Source organism: Macaca thibetana, chromosome 6, assembly GCF_024542745.1.
Source record: "Macaca thibetana thibetana isolate TM-01 chromosome 6, ASM2454274v1, whole genome shotgun sequence".
Taxonomy (NCBI): Eukaryota; Metazoa; Chordata; class Mammalia; order Primates; family Cercopithecidae; genus Macaca; species Macaca thibetana.
In genome coordinates this window covers 69,584,895-69,600,055 of record NC_065583.1, presented here as the reverse complement: position 1 = coordinate 69,600,055, position 15,161 = coordinate 69,584,895, and the positions used below count along the sequence as shown (strand labels likewise).

At 38.5% G+C, this 15,161-nt stretch overlaps 1 protein-coding gene across 1 annotated transcript in view; it reads right to left on the bottom strand.

Moving 5' to 3' along the window:
* Positions 1–14,168, bottom strand: part of NREP (neuronal regeneration related protein) — a 235,271-nt gene extending 221,103 nt beyond the window's left edge. Inside the window, 3 exon segments of the mRNA XM_050793117.1 lie at positions 12,671–12,730; positions 12,732–12,779; positions 14,124–14,168. Coding sequence (XP_050649074.1) covers positions 12,671–12,730; positions 12,732–12,779; positions 14,124–14,153 — 138 coding nt within the window. The 5' untranslated portion in view covers positions 14,154–14,168.
* Between the last annotated feature and the right edge of the window lie 993 nt (positions 14,169–15,161).

The following is a 15,161-nucleotide window of genomic DNA, read 5'->3' as shown; positions in this document are numbered from 1 at the left end:
GACAGGGGCAGGTCCCCAGCAAAACCATATCCCTGAGCCAAAAAGCTTGAAACCTGCAGCCCAATCCCTGCTTGCCCACTCTCTCTCAATTGGTTCTTTCTGAATAATGTCTTTTTATTAATCCAATGTTGCCTTTTCCAAACTTACCTGTGCCCTGCCCCACCCCTCATTCTGTGCCTATAAAGACCCAAGACTCAGTCAGTAGAGAAAGAAAGAAGTGGATTGACTGGAGAGTGATAACTTGACTTCAGAGGGACTGCTGGACTTTGGAGGAGAGATGGCTAGAGATGGCCAGACTTAAGGGAAGGTTATCTGCCTGTCTTATCCCCTCTCTAGCTCCCCTCTCCACTGACATCCTCTTCCATCACTAAATAAAATTCTTTACTTTCACCATCCTTCAAGAGTCCATGCAACTTCATCATTCTCGGACGGCAGACAAGAGCTTGGGACTCAACATGTGTGGGTACCTAAAAAAGGCTGTCACACTGGCCATTTGCCCTTGCTGGTGGAGGCAGCTACCCCATGCAATGAGGCAAGGGGCCCACTGAGCTGATAGTACATGGCTGTCCACAGACAGCAGAGCTAAGAGAGAGAAACCCTCTGGGGCTTCAGGGGTCACAGGCACCCCCACCTGGGCAACGTCATGGAGCCTGCACAGAGCCTGCTCCTGCCGGCACCCAAAGCAGCCAGCCAGATCCCACACTCACTTGCTCACGCACTCCCTCACATAAGAGGTTGAGTGTGGTGGGCCAAGTAAATGGGGCACCCCCATCGCAAGTCCAACTATGGGGTCAAGAAAAACTCCCGCATCAAGCATCTCAGAGAAACTCTCTTGACCATAAACTACAGGCCTTAGACCAAAATATAATTCCACCAAGAGCACAAATGAGATTTTTAAACTGGCCATTTAAACTAAGTTCAGAATGAGAGGAAATAGTGCAATTTGAGAATTGAGACAGTCAATTAAATGAGACTAAACTTCTTCCTAAAACCCTGCCCAGAGATGTATTCCAGGGCTTTCTACTAGCCATGCTGTTTTCATGGTTGTATTTACTGCAGAAGTTTCTGTGATCAATTTCACAAATTTCACACAGTTTGTACTCAAGACCAGTAGCTTGTGAACTTGCAAAAGAGAAGAAAAGACAGAATGAAATGATAACTGATTAAAAAATAGAAAGTTACAGCAAGAAGGGACTCAGTTGGTTCAATTCTTCATTTTACAGGAACAGACACTGAGCCTTTGGTAGTGCCATGGTCAAAACAAGAAAAATGTGAGTGGCGATCTTGGTTTTCATTTTTTTCTAACTTCATATCCAGTTCTTTTTCTACCACTCAACACTGCCTATGTTGGTAAGGACTTTTAAAAAAAATTCTATTGAAGTAATACCAATGGGCACATAGAAGAGCAATTAAACAGATATACATTTTAAAAGTTAATAATAATAATGCAAGCACTTGTGAAATCACCAGCCAAATAAAGAATGAGAATATTGTTAGTCCCAGGGAAACCTTCACATGCCCGTCCTTACTGTACCTCCTTCTTCCCTCCAGGGGAAATCGTTCTCTTATTTATGTAATAGCTGTTCCCTTGCTTTACAATTTTACTACTTATTCCCCAAGAATGTATTTTTAAATTTTTGCTTATTAAATAGAATCACATAATCATATGTAAACTTTTTATCTGACATCTTTCATTTAACATTTTGAGATTTAAGAAAGTTGATGTGTAGAGCTATAATTTCTTCATGTCATTGCTGTATAATATTCCACATGTTTCATATATGTAAATATACCATATTTTAGTCATTTATTCCACTGTTTTGGGGAGGTTTTTTTTGAGACAGAGTCTCACTTTGTCACCCAGGCTGGAGTTCAGTGGCACCATCTGGGCTCACTGCAACCTCGCCTCCTGTGTTCAAGCAATCCTCCTGCCTCAGCCACCTGAGAAGCCAGGATTACAGGTATGTGCCACCATGCCTGGCTACAACTTTTTGTATATTTAGTAGAGGTGGGGTTTGCCCATGTTGGCCAGGCTGGTCTGGAACTCCTGACCTCAAGTGATCCACCTACTTCAGCCTCCCAAAGTCCTGGGATTACAGGAGAGAGCTACCATGCCCAGCCTATTCTACTGTTGATAGACAACTGGCTGTGTCCAGTTTGGCTCTATTATAGAAAATATTATGAACATTCTTAAACACGCCTTCCAGGTTACATGTACAAGAGCTTCTTTAGAGTGTATACCTGTAGAGATTACAATTTCTAGGTTGTGGAAGGTGCACATAGTCTACTTAGAATGCCTTTGGCAGCAAAAAACAAAACAAAAAGAAACCATGAAATTCTAACTTAAAATTACTTAAACAATAAGAACATTTACTATTCTATGTAATAAGAAGTCTAGACTTAAGGAAAATCTAACATTGTTCATTTCAGTGGCTCAACAGTGTCATCAGCGATCCTGGTAATTTCCATCTTCCACTCTGCCATCCTCAGGGTCTCTCTCACTTTGCTCTCAGGCCAGGCCCCTCATAATCACGAGATAGCTGCAACAGCTCCAGATATTATGTACAATCATGACCACACCCAGAGAGAGAAGAGGCCATCTCCTCTGATGTTTCTTTTTTGGTATAAGAAAACCTTTCCCTGAAGCCCCCAGCAAACATTCTCACACCTCATAGGCAAGAATTGCATCACATACTCTACCTAAAGGAATCACTGGAAAGGGAAATAAAATTCATCTAAGCCAATTAAAATATTTAATACACATCCTCAGAGCCCGAAGAGAGGCCCCTTCCCTGAGCACCTAAATTATTGGCAAGAGGTTGTATCTTTTACCCATTTCTCTTAACTTTTGCTGTCATTAAATATGGCGTGTATTTTTATTAAGGAAAATGAAATTTCTAACATATTCGCATTGGAGAGAAGGGCATAATAAATAAAATAATAAACCCCATCCCATAAGCTCACCATCGCCCAGCTCCACAATTAACTCATGGCCCATTTCCCTTTGTCTATATCCTACCCATCTCCCCTATCTTCCCCTAGATTCATTTGAAACATATCCAGCTATAATGTCATTTCATCTGTAAACATATCATTATATATCTTAAAAGGACTCTTTTTAAAACCAAACCACAACACAGTCAAGATATCTTTTAAAAATAACAGTTCTCTAATATCAGCAAATATACTGTCAATGTTCAAATTTCTCCAATATCTCATAAGTGTGTGTGTATTTAAATATTTTGTTTGCATTGAGATTCAAATAAAGCTCAAATATTGCAAGTGCTTGATATGTCTCCTAAGTAGGACCAGTCATTCTTTAAAAAAATCAAAGTTCAGTAAATGAGGAAGATGTGCAGTTGAGGAAATGATAGCACAGGTCGAAGCCCCCAGGTTAACAGGCTGCAACCGTGATGTGAATGGCCTCCCTCTAAGATCCACAGATGACGGTCAGTGGTCACACCCAGAAATGCTGTATCAGGGCAAGTTATATTATAATCTAGCAGAACTTTGTGTCCCTGAATAGGGCAAGAAATAGTAAAGATTCAGATCTCTCAGAAAAAGCTTATCAAAGAGAAAAGAAGATCATTAAAAGCTGAGTAGGGAAGAACATGGAATTAATCTTAATTTCATTTCAGCAGGAATTTGTCTTTAAGAAATTAGCCATTATCAAGAGATTAATACAGATGGTGAAAGACCAGAAAGTTATAGTTCCCTGGAGAATATCTATTGATTAAAATGAAATTAAAAGGTATATAAGATAATGGCTCCAACTCAACACTTCACTGTAATCAATCTGCTTTTAATCTATGCTTTGTTTTTAAAATTAGGTTATAAATACTTGAAATTATTGGTATTAGGATATTTAAAATGTAGAACTGAGAAGATAAACTACTAACAGAAGGAGAAGTGATATAGAACTAATAAGACCTCTTGCTGCTATTTATTACTACCTCTCCTGCTTCTAATCTAAAAATGATTTGCAGTAACAAATATATAGATTTGATAAGACAGGAAAAACATCAAAGCAGAGTAAAAAGGCAGGATTCAAGAATGAGAGAAGGAGCAAAAAAGGAGAATTAAAGCAAAAAACATGGGTTTTAAAGGAAGGTATTATCAAACAGAAAATGATGGCAAGAAATTCCTTATACTTTAGATACTTAGGCATTTATTTAATGTTATTTTAAACAAGTAATAAAACTAATAAAACTTTAAAAAGCTTGCTGTCCTCTTTCTCCATTTTCCCAATCTGTTTTTTGTCCACTATGTAAGGGAACCAAGGTCATAAGTCAGCTGTGGTAGTTCAATGAACAGAAAATGCCGAATACCAGCACGGCTTCTTCAGGGCTTGGGCATGGAAGGATGGCTGTGCCCAAGGAAGGGTCTAGGCCAGTGCTTCTCAACAAAGAGAAATTTTACCCCCAAGAGACATCTGGCCATGTCTAAAGACATTTTTATTTGTACTATTGTCAAACAAAATGCCAATTTGATGAACTTTTGTCATCTATTGGGTAGAGATCAAGGCTGCTACTAAATACCCTACAATGCATCGGACAGCCCCCTACAATAAAGACTTATCCAGCCCAAAATGCCAACAGTGCTAGATTGAGAAACCCTGACCTAGTGGATGGAGCTCAACAACTTCAGTGCATGAGCCCATCATACACCATTAACATACATACAATAACTTCTCTCTCCTTTGTCCAACAAATTCTTTCTTTATATTTTTTCTTTGTCATTGCCTTTGCCATAATCAAAATGCAAAAACTCATTTCTAGTTTATTGCAAGCTTCCAACTGATCTCCTGGCTTCATAGCACACAGCCGCCTGATTAATTTTTTTCAGACATTGTAATTCATTCCCTCTCACCTAAAGAATTGCAGTGGCTTCCATTTTGTCTACCATGGCTAAGCTAAAGTCCTCATCCTGACACCAAGCTAGTCCAAGACTGATTTTTCACTTTGATGATTTTACCTTCAATCACCATAGCTTTTTTGCTTCAGCCAAGGCATTAGAAGATCTTCCTGCAGTTCTGGGAGGAGTGCCTCTGCCCAGTCCCCGCCCTGTCTGGGATGTGAGGAGTGCCTCTGCCTGGCCACTGTGCAACCTTCAAAGTGTGTGATCTTTTCTGTCTTCCCCAAGTTTGAATTTACAACATTAAAGTTTACTTTTCAATTAAAAAAAAAAAAAGAAAAATATCTTCCCTCTTTCCCTTCACGTAGTTCAACCTGTCTCCTGGTTGTTTCTTGCTGTTTGGTAAAGAATAATTCATGAAAAGTAAAAAATTTTTTACATTGCTTCTACCATGGATGAGCAGAACAACAGCAGAAACTCCTGTTAGGTTGGTGCAATTACTTTTGCACCACTCTAATACAAATTTAATAAGTTAAAGGAATTTAACTAGGCTTCTTTTCATTCCCTATGTCAGTAAACTATTTTCAACATTAAAGACAAACAAAAAGGCTTTTCAAGCAAAACATCTCAATTAATTATACTTTCTTATTTTCTAAAAGGTCTAATTAGTGTAGTTTTTTTAATGAAAATCTTGCTTTAGAAACGAAGTAAATTAGGGAGATATCATTCATGCCTTTTTAAAAATCTGGTTTTTTAAATCTTAAAAAAGGGTACTTCCGGTTTAAAAAACATTCTTTACATATTAAACGCTACTGGTACAAGAAAAGATAAGCTATGAAAATTGGATTTACATTTTCCAGTGAAACCTACTGCATAAGAAAATTACTCCCCTATTTCAGATAATGCTACGTCAATAACATTTCTAGTACAGAAATTGGACATGTTTAGTTTGAATAAAAGAAAAATGAGCACTGTTTTAAAATATTTAAGAAGTTGTTATACAGAAAGATGATTAGATAAGCTTTCAAAGTTGCTTACTAGGGGAGAACCAGGACAAATAGGAGGCAGTTGCAAAGGGTAAGATTTTTGGCTCTGCATAAGGAGGAAGTCATGTCGCCAATCCGATTTTGAAAGAGCTTCAGGAATGTCTCAACACCATTATTTCAGTTAGGAAAATGTCCTCTGGCCAAAAACTGACGACCTTTGCTGCAGAATTCCCTCCTTAATGTGTTATGTGTGATGCATGCCCTAGCCCCACTACTTCCAGCTTCAGTTTCTCAGAACTTCAGGATTCCAGCTTCTTTCAGCATCTGGGCAGTACTACATATCACACTTGGATGCAATTATATTGCTTCACTGTTCAGCTGCAGAAGTCCTCCTATTGTCTACAAAACAAAGTCATGACCCCTCAGCATGGTTTTCAAGGCCCTTCACAACCTGCTCATCATCACTCAACCCACTGCCTCACTCAGAAGGATAAGTAAAGATTTTGATGTAAAATAGGTCAAACTTTGTTCCTTTTTAGGTAGAGTTGAAGAACTGCCTTAGGAAAATGTTACAGATACGGTGCATTCAGAGAGTATAAAGGAATTTGAAAATCTTTATGGTCAAGTTAGGGAAATATGATCCAGATATCAGGACATTTAGAAGGATCTATAACTAGATGATGATCAAATACCGATTAATGGAAGATTGCCAGCCTAAAGAGATGTTTCTAATGGTGGAACACAGAATGTTGCCTGCTCAATGTCGTGGTTAAAAATATTGAACTTGTGTTCATCACATTTACAGATTTCATGATGCTGAGAGAGAAAGCAAATACATTGAATGGCAGAAACAAAAAGCTATATGACCAGGACACTGAACAAAAGCAGATAAAACCCAACAAAGGCAGGGAGACAATGACATCACAGAACCATTTGTGGGAAAGGCATAAAGATTTCATACACTTGCAAGCTTAACCCGAGTGTGACTCTCACCAGAAAAGAAGCTAATATAATCTTGGGTTGTATTAATAGACATACAGTAGCCATAATAAAGAAGATAAATGTTCCCCTGTCTTCTATAACCTAAATGAGAAAGGAATTGGTGATGGTTAGCCTGAGAAAAGGTAGATTGATTGTTCTCTTTAAATATTTTTAAAAGGTATCATGTTGAAGCAGCCCTCAAAAGTTCAATGTACAATAGGTAAAATAAAAGAGGAGATAAATTTGGGTTTTCTTTCTAGCAATGAGAACTGCCATGGAGAGAATAAGGTCTCCATTACCAGAATGGAGCAGTTTTACATAAACTGTAGGTTGGACTTAAGTCCTAGAGAGGAGATTAGAATAAATAACTTGGTATTTTAAACCTTGAGATTCTACAAGTTGAGCATCCCAGAAAGCTGAGGGTCACTGGGTAAAACTGTGGTACTAGTGGATTGAGAAGGGTGGGGAGTAGTGAAGGAAAGTTGCTCCATTCTCAAGAATTATGGAGCAAAATTCCTGCTGTCTCTGAACAGTTCTATTAGACATGCTGAACTGTACTTCCACACTCATTTGGTACAAAATCTAGTAATATAATTATAGGGAAAATTATCTTTCCATTTTATGCTTTGTAAAAACTTAAAAACATTTCCTTTTCCTAAATACTCTGTAAGATCTCTTTTCTAAGTTGTGTACAACATAGATTTGCTAGGCATTTTCCAGGAGTAATTTTTCGACTATAATTAAGTAAAAGCCTAACAATCAATTGTATAATAAATCTGGTACCGAGAACTACAATTTGTGGTTCTAACATTTTTTGAAATTATTTTGTGTCTAAGACAACTAGTAAAATAAATATATCTATCTGCCTATATACATGAGTCTCTTCTCACATCGCTGTCAAAATGATGGCATTGGTCTGAGTGTTTTTGCTCTTCCACAATATTACAGGCATTTGGTCAGCGTTCCTACAGGACTTACCTGTGCTGGCTTTGTATCAGTGATTCATGGACACATTCACTGTCTCAAGCTCCTAAGGACTTCCAGGCCTCTAATGTGGATGTTTCCCATTCCCCACCACCTCGTCATATATTTCCTTCAAGCACTAGATATGGCAAAAAGTCTTACTGGGTCGGGCGTGGTGGCTCCTGCCTGTAATCCCAGCACTTTGGGAGGCTGAGGCAAGTGAATCACCTGAGGTCAGGAGTTTTAGACCAGCCTGGACAACATGGCGAAACCCCATCTCTACTAAAAATACAAAAAGTAGTTGGGCATGGTGGCATGCACCTGTAATCCTAGCAACTCTGGTGGCTGAGGCAGGAGAATCACTTGAACCCAGGAGGCAGAGGTTGCAGTGAGTCTAAATCATGCCACTGCACTCCAGCCTGGTTGACAAAGCAAGACTCCATCCCCCGCTCCCCCACCAAAAAAGAAAAAAGAAATCTTGCTGACCAGAGCTCTCATAACTTCACTTTTCTGTCTTTCCTTTCTCTTGAGACAGTAGTTTCCAAATTTAGTGTTCATCAGAATTACCTAGGGAGCTTGTTAGAAATATGAATTCCAAGACAGCATCCTTAGGTGTTCTGATGTGATGTTGCCGTGAGAGGGAGAAACCATTTTTAACAAGTTTCCCTTCCCCCAGTCTGGGTATATATTATTTACTTATTTACACAGGCAGTCAATAGATTATGCTTTGAGAAACAATCTCCAAAGGATTCAAAATTGGCACGAGGAGAGATGTACACTGTAGTATTTTTCTCATCAGACCTAATACAATTTGTTGATGATCTGCTTCTTTACATTAATGACTGATTAGGGTAAAGATGTCTCCCCATCCATATTCCCGAAAGTGACCTACAGATTCAATGTAATGCCTATCAAAGTTTCAATTACATTTTTTCACAGAAATAGAGAAAACAATTCCAAAATTCGTATGAAACCACAGAAGACCTTGAGTAGCCCATCAATCTGTAGCAAAAAACAAAAATACCAACCAAACAAAAATAACACTATGAAGCTGGAGGCATCACACTACCTGACTTCAAACATACTACAAAGCTACAGTAAACAAATTCAGCATGGTTCTGGCATAAAAACAGACATATAGACCAATGGAACAGAATAGAGAACCCAGAAATAAATCTATGCATTTATGGTCAATTGTTTTTGACAAACATTTCAAGAATGCACAATGGGGAAAGAACAGCCTCTTCAATAAACAGTGTTGGGAAAACTGGATATCCACCTGTAGAAGAATGAAATTAGACCCTTATTTCACATCATAGACAAAAGTCAACTCAAATGGATTAAAGACTTACATTTAAGATCTAAAACTGTAAAACTACTGGAAAAAAAATGATATTAAGGAAAAGCTCCTTGACATTGGACTGGACAATGATTTTTTTAATGTGACCCCAAAAGCACAGGCAACCAAAGCAAAAATAGACAAACAGGAGTATATCAAAATAAAAATTTCTGCACAAAAAAGGAAATAATCAACAGAATAAAGAGACAGCCTATGGAATGGGAGAAAACATTTGCAAACCATACATCTGATAAGGGGTTAAATATCAAAAATGTATTAAAAACTCAAATAGCGAGAAAACAAATAATGCTATTTAAAAATGAGCAAAGGTCCTGAATAGACACTTCTCAAAAGAGGACACACAAATAGCCAGCAGGCATATAAAAAATGATCAGCATCACTGATCATCAGGGAATAGCAAATTAAAACTACAATGAGATATGACCTCATACCTGTTAGAATGGTTTGAATAGAAGAGGAAAAAAATAACAAGTACAGATGAGAACGTAGTATAAAGGGAACCACTGAATACTGTTGATGTTGAATGTGGCTGGTACAGCCATTATGAAAAACAGTACACAGGCCCTCAAAGAGTTAAAAATTAAAATTAAAAATAGAACTATCATATTTCTAAGTCTGTGGATATTTGTTTTTCAGTACTGCAGCGGTTTTCAAACCCAAAGATTCTAAACTCTTTGAAGAATCATAATGGTTCCCTGATCTGCTTTAATTGCAATGTCCATTCATATGATTTTATTTTTTAATTATTTACTGACAACATTTACCGCCTTAGTGGCAGCAGTTTCTATATCAGAGCTCGATGCAGAGAATTAATATTTGTGCACAAGTCAAAGGGATGGGCTCCCAAGATGGACTGCAAACTAGAGTCACAGTCTGGGTCCCAGTGCTGCCCCCATGCCATACCCACCTCTTTTTCAGGGCCAGGGCTACTGCTATCATCACCACCAATCTAGACCCCAGTCTTGAGCCCCAGCTGCAGCCCACCCCACCAGGGGAGCCAAGGGATCCCAGACTGCCTAAGGCATGTGCTTGCCAGATCAGATGCTTGTTGTGTACCACTGCCTGCTGCTAGGGTACCTGCCAGCTTGAACCCAAGGGGGCCACACCTGCAGGGGCTCCTCTGCTCATGCAGATGTTCCTTATTCCATAAGCACAAAACTAAAATTATGAAGAATTCAAGAGGGCAACAGGAGAGCACTAAACCAAGTGCGGGGCCCTTTCTGAGAGAAGGGTTGTGTGTAGCTGCACCAGGCTGTGCACCCATGAAACTGGCCCTGCTGGAAAGAAAAGTGATGCAGTTCCTGGGAATTAAGTAGATGTGACCATTTATACTGTCATCTTAGGAGCACAATAGGAAGAGGGACTTCTTTCCTCTGTATTTTACTGTACTCATTTCTCAAAAATATAGCCCTCAGCATTTCTTCTGATCTTGCAGTGCCAGAAGCTGAAGTCTTAATTTATAATTTTCCCTGCATAGCAAATTTGCTACCTCCTTTAAAAAAAAAAAAAAAAAAAAAGGTTGTCATTTATTTTTCTTATTAAGATGAAACCCAGTGGATCTGTGATGCCGAGCTATCTCTTATCCACACACAACACTTGCAGGTATTAAGTTTTTGGAGGAAAAAGTATTTCTCCCACGTTTCCTGAACCATACAAAACTATTTTTAAACAATACAGATGCCAGTCATTTGACCAGAATGGAGGCCTGTCAGAACTTTCACCAGAACAGAGTTTACTTTCCAGCCAAAATCCTTGCATCCTGAGAAAATGATATTTAGTCTGGTGACCCTTACCAGCCTGCCAAGCCCTGTGACCCAAACTTTTCTGAAATTTCTGTGTTCCTGTATTCTGCTTATCATAGAGTCTCTCTCTACCTTGCTGTTTTTGCTAACTAGAATCATCATCATTCCAGCACAAGCTTATAACTACCTTGGTATTCTGACTTATGGTCTGTTATTTTTGTGATCTAGTTTTTTATATTTAAGGATCTCTCTCCTTCAATTTCTGTTCACAAGCCTAAATCGAAGTACTACGTTTTGAGTCCATTTGTGTTCAGCAAAGAAGGCATATTTAGAAACACTGAATATATATTTACAGTTAACTTCTTTTTCTATCCAAGTTACCTGGTTTAATGCTGTCTTATCTACCCCTAATTTGTTGTAAAGCATTTTGTTTTGGAAATATTTCCCCAAAATATGTACACATATATCAATATACATATACATTCTATTTCATTTCTCCAATACTGAACATTTTCTCTGTGCTCTGACTGCTACAATAAGCACTCAACTGCAAGAGTTTATACACAGGCTAAAAAACGCTCACTGCTGAGTTCCCTCTTGTTTTGCCTTCCTACAGTGACTGTGTTTTGCCTTTCTACAGTGAGTGTGTTCTATATGGTGTCCACGTTCCTCAGTCTTTATTTCTGCCAATTATTTTGGGTCTGGTCAAGCACTTTAACAGCTAACAGCTAACAAAATGTTTGTAAGTAACAGAGGTGGGCTTGCATCCAAGAATGCAAGGAAAATATCATGGTGTATTATTTATTTAAGTTGTAAGGCAGCTGGAGTTACCCTCAAAGAAATAGATATGGAAACGGATAAAGCTCAAAAGACGATTTCTTTCAGGGATTGGTGGAAGCACAGTGACATTAGAATGGCATCATAAATATATCGGTAGCATGGGACAATTGACCTGCCTAGAAGATGACTGGGCCAGGAGCATGACATAATTTCAAGTCACTTGAAGAAAATCGAAAAGGTATTCAACATCAACATAAAATACCAGGAATCCTTGGTCTTGACAGCTGTGCTCTAACAACCTTGTATGACATTAATTAAGTTAGCAATCCTATGTTCCAATATACATCCTCTTTGAAAAACAGGGTGTACATATACAATACAGTAGCATCTTCTTATAAAGCTAATCACTATAAGAACTACTGCTGTTCGATTTAACCTAATCCTAAAATTATTACTCAGCTAAAATGAATTATTATATTTAAGTTCATTTTCCATTGTACTTTCAAGATTCTTACATACCTACAAAATGATAGTTGGCAACATCATATTTATCAAAACTGAGTAGCTACAATGTTTTAGGCACTGGAGAGACAGAAAGGTAAGACATAGTGTCTCAGTACTCAAGAAGTTTGAAGAAAAGGCAAGAGCCAGTGATCACATACTGAGAACAAAGACCACATGAGTTCCAAGGTTGGAGGGAATGCTGAGGGTTCAAGTGGTTGGGGAGAGGTGTACAATTGTAGAGGGACTTGGGATGGATGCTAAGTAAGGATTGCACTTCCACAGGGCATGGAGCGATGGCAGTTACAATGCAGAGATGCAGAGGAAGGCACACAAATGGGGTTCAGGAAAGAGGCTGAAAAGCCTGAATTAATGGAAAAGCTTTTACGGGGCAGTGGTGGGAATGACTGCACCAGTCAGGAATCACTTGGTTGCATGTGATGGAAACCCAACTTGAACTAGCTTAACAAAAACGAGCAAATCAGGATAGCAGTTTGTCTTACACAATTCGGAACAGAAATCTGGCAGTGAACCTGGAAACATTTGGAACCAGGGACTCTCACTGTCTGTCATCCTGCTCCTCTGGGTTCGTGTTTCATCTTCTCTTTGGCTCTGCAGACGAGACACATGGTAGAAAACGTGAGCACTAACCTTCCTGAGTGCCGCAACTCACAGCTCCAGCAATTCAGAGAGGAGGAGAATGGGCATTGTTCTCATTTCTAAAATGAGAAGGACACTGACTGGCCAGGGTATATGATCAGTTTATTTACATGAAGACTCTTTTGAGAAGCCCAGAGATTAACTCAAGGGATATAAGGTACTTTAGAAAGGGGTGTGGTTCTAAAAAAGGTGTTTGAGAAAGAAAATGGTTATACTAAAAATGCATACATATTACATAGAAAAACAGTATCCATAAACATAGATACTCATTAAAATTTTCAAATGCCATATTTTCCATTTCTTAACCTACTCAACTTGAAATTACAAATGCTTAAAACCTCACATCAAAGTGCCAACCTGAAATAGAATTGATTCATTCTTTTTATTCTTCCTCCAAAATAGTTAATTTCACCTGCAATTATTATAACAAAATGCTGAAGTAGATTTATCTTAAAGACTCACTGATGCTTTGTATTCTTTGTCAATGTCTCACTATATCCACATTTCTTCCTACTGTTTGTTTTTCTTTGTTTAACTAAACCAGCATATATAATTCATTTACAAGTTAATCTGCTCTTTCTTCTAGTTAGAGTGAAATCTTTTTATAATGATAATTGAAGGAAACTGAGCTAACCCCCAAAGTATAGATTAATTATGTTATATCAGGATTTTATTGTGCATATTATGTTTTGAGATCTAAGATTTTACCAGTTTCTTATAATAAACCATATTATAAGGACTAATTACTGCCTTCATTCAAAAAAGATTATACAATAGCTTTTGACTTAAATAGGAGCTCTGCATATTTCAAGGCTATAAGAAAAACTATAGGTAGAAGCATGATAGAAAAACGAATATTTGTTCTATGGCATCTCTGACATTTTAAGGGATATAGGTTCTACAGTCAACACTCCCCTTGGAACAATTTTGACATTTGTTTCCTGGAACATTCCTCTTTGCCATATTCAATCCCTTCAACCCAGGTCCGCTACACCATGTACCCCAAAAGCTGAGACTCAGCCTCCTTGGAAGCAGGAACCTCCTCTGACTCACGTGGCACTGTATCCCAGTACCTTCAATGGTGCTGAGGCCAGAGAAGGCAATCAGCAAATGCTGAATAAATGAATGAATCACATAAAATATTTGTATTCGTAAACAGAGTCAAAACATCCTTCAAGCAAAATGAACAAGGTTAAAATGGGAGGTCAGTGAGGCAGAGACAAACATCCTATAATTGTTTCCTTCCTTTAAAAATGTCCCCTCATATGCACACACAGTAAGTTATTCTTCACATACCAAAGCTGAATAATTCCAAACTCCTTTCATTCCAGTTCTGTTACTGCTTGAGGATAAAGTTCAGTCTTTAAAGGACAAAGCTTCTTGCCGGGAGTTGGCCAGATAGCTCAGGACACAGGTCTGCAGCCCATTCTGATTGTCCAGTGTTTCTTTGGATAAACAGCATGATTGCACTGCCTGGAAAAGTAATTCCTTCTAGATGCTGGCAACAGTCATTCTGAACCATAAAAACTGTACAAGGAAATGATGAGAGTGTCAGCAAACTCAATCAGTAGGATGAGATCAGCTTTTACTGGGCTCCTTGGATAACCAGACAGCTCATAGCATGCTCCATGAATCAAATCTGCCCAAGCCCCAACATCTAGTTTCATATAGCACACCACATGTCTTTCTGTTACACCCAAGACATTGGCCTAATTAGCAGAAATGAAGAGCATATGGTTGGAGGGAGGGAAAGGGCAGACACTAGGAGTTCAAGGTATGTATGGGGCAATCCAGGGGGAGATATGGATTAGCAGATATAAAAGGCTAAAGATCAGTGATGACCTAAATCATAGCTAACATGTACTAAACACTTGCTAGACACTGTGCTAAGAGCTTAGCATATGTGACTTTACTTAACCCTTGCAACAATTCTTTGATACGCTCTGCTTTATTCCTCATTTTACACACAAGGAAGAAGAGCCTAAGTGAGAGTAAGCAATTTGTTCATAACTAACAAATGACAAAATTAGAATCCAAGCCACTGTTTTTCTGAATCCAGAGTCTATACCCTTAATCCCCACATACACTGTCTTATAGAAAAAAGTTCTAAGCTGAATCTCCTTTTTCCCTACCTCCCATCACAGCTAGCCATCTTATGGCCATTGTTTCTCTCCTTTGAATTCAGTTTAATCAGTCTCCAATGATAGCCATCACTTCCCATCTTCACCACTCCACTGAACCTGCTCTGAGTGTACCAGTTAGGATGTTTAGAAATGCAACTAGCGGAATACCCAGAGAGAAGCCTACATAAAAGGGTTGTTTTAATTTTTTTTT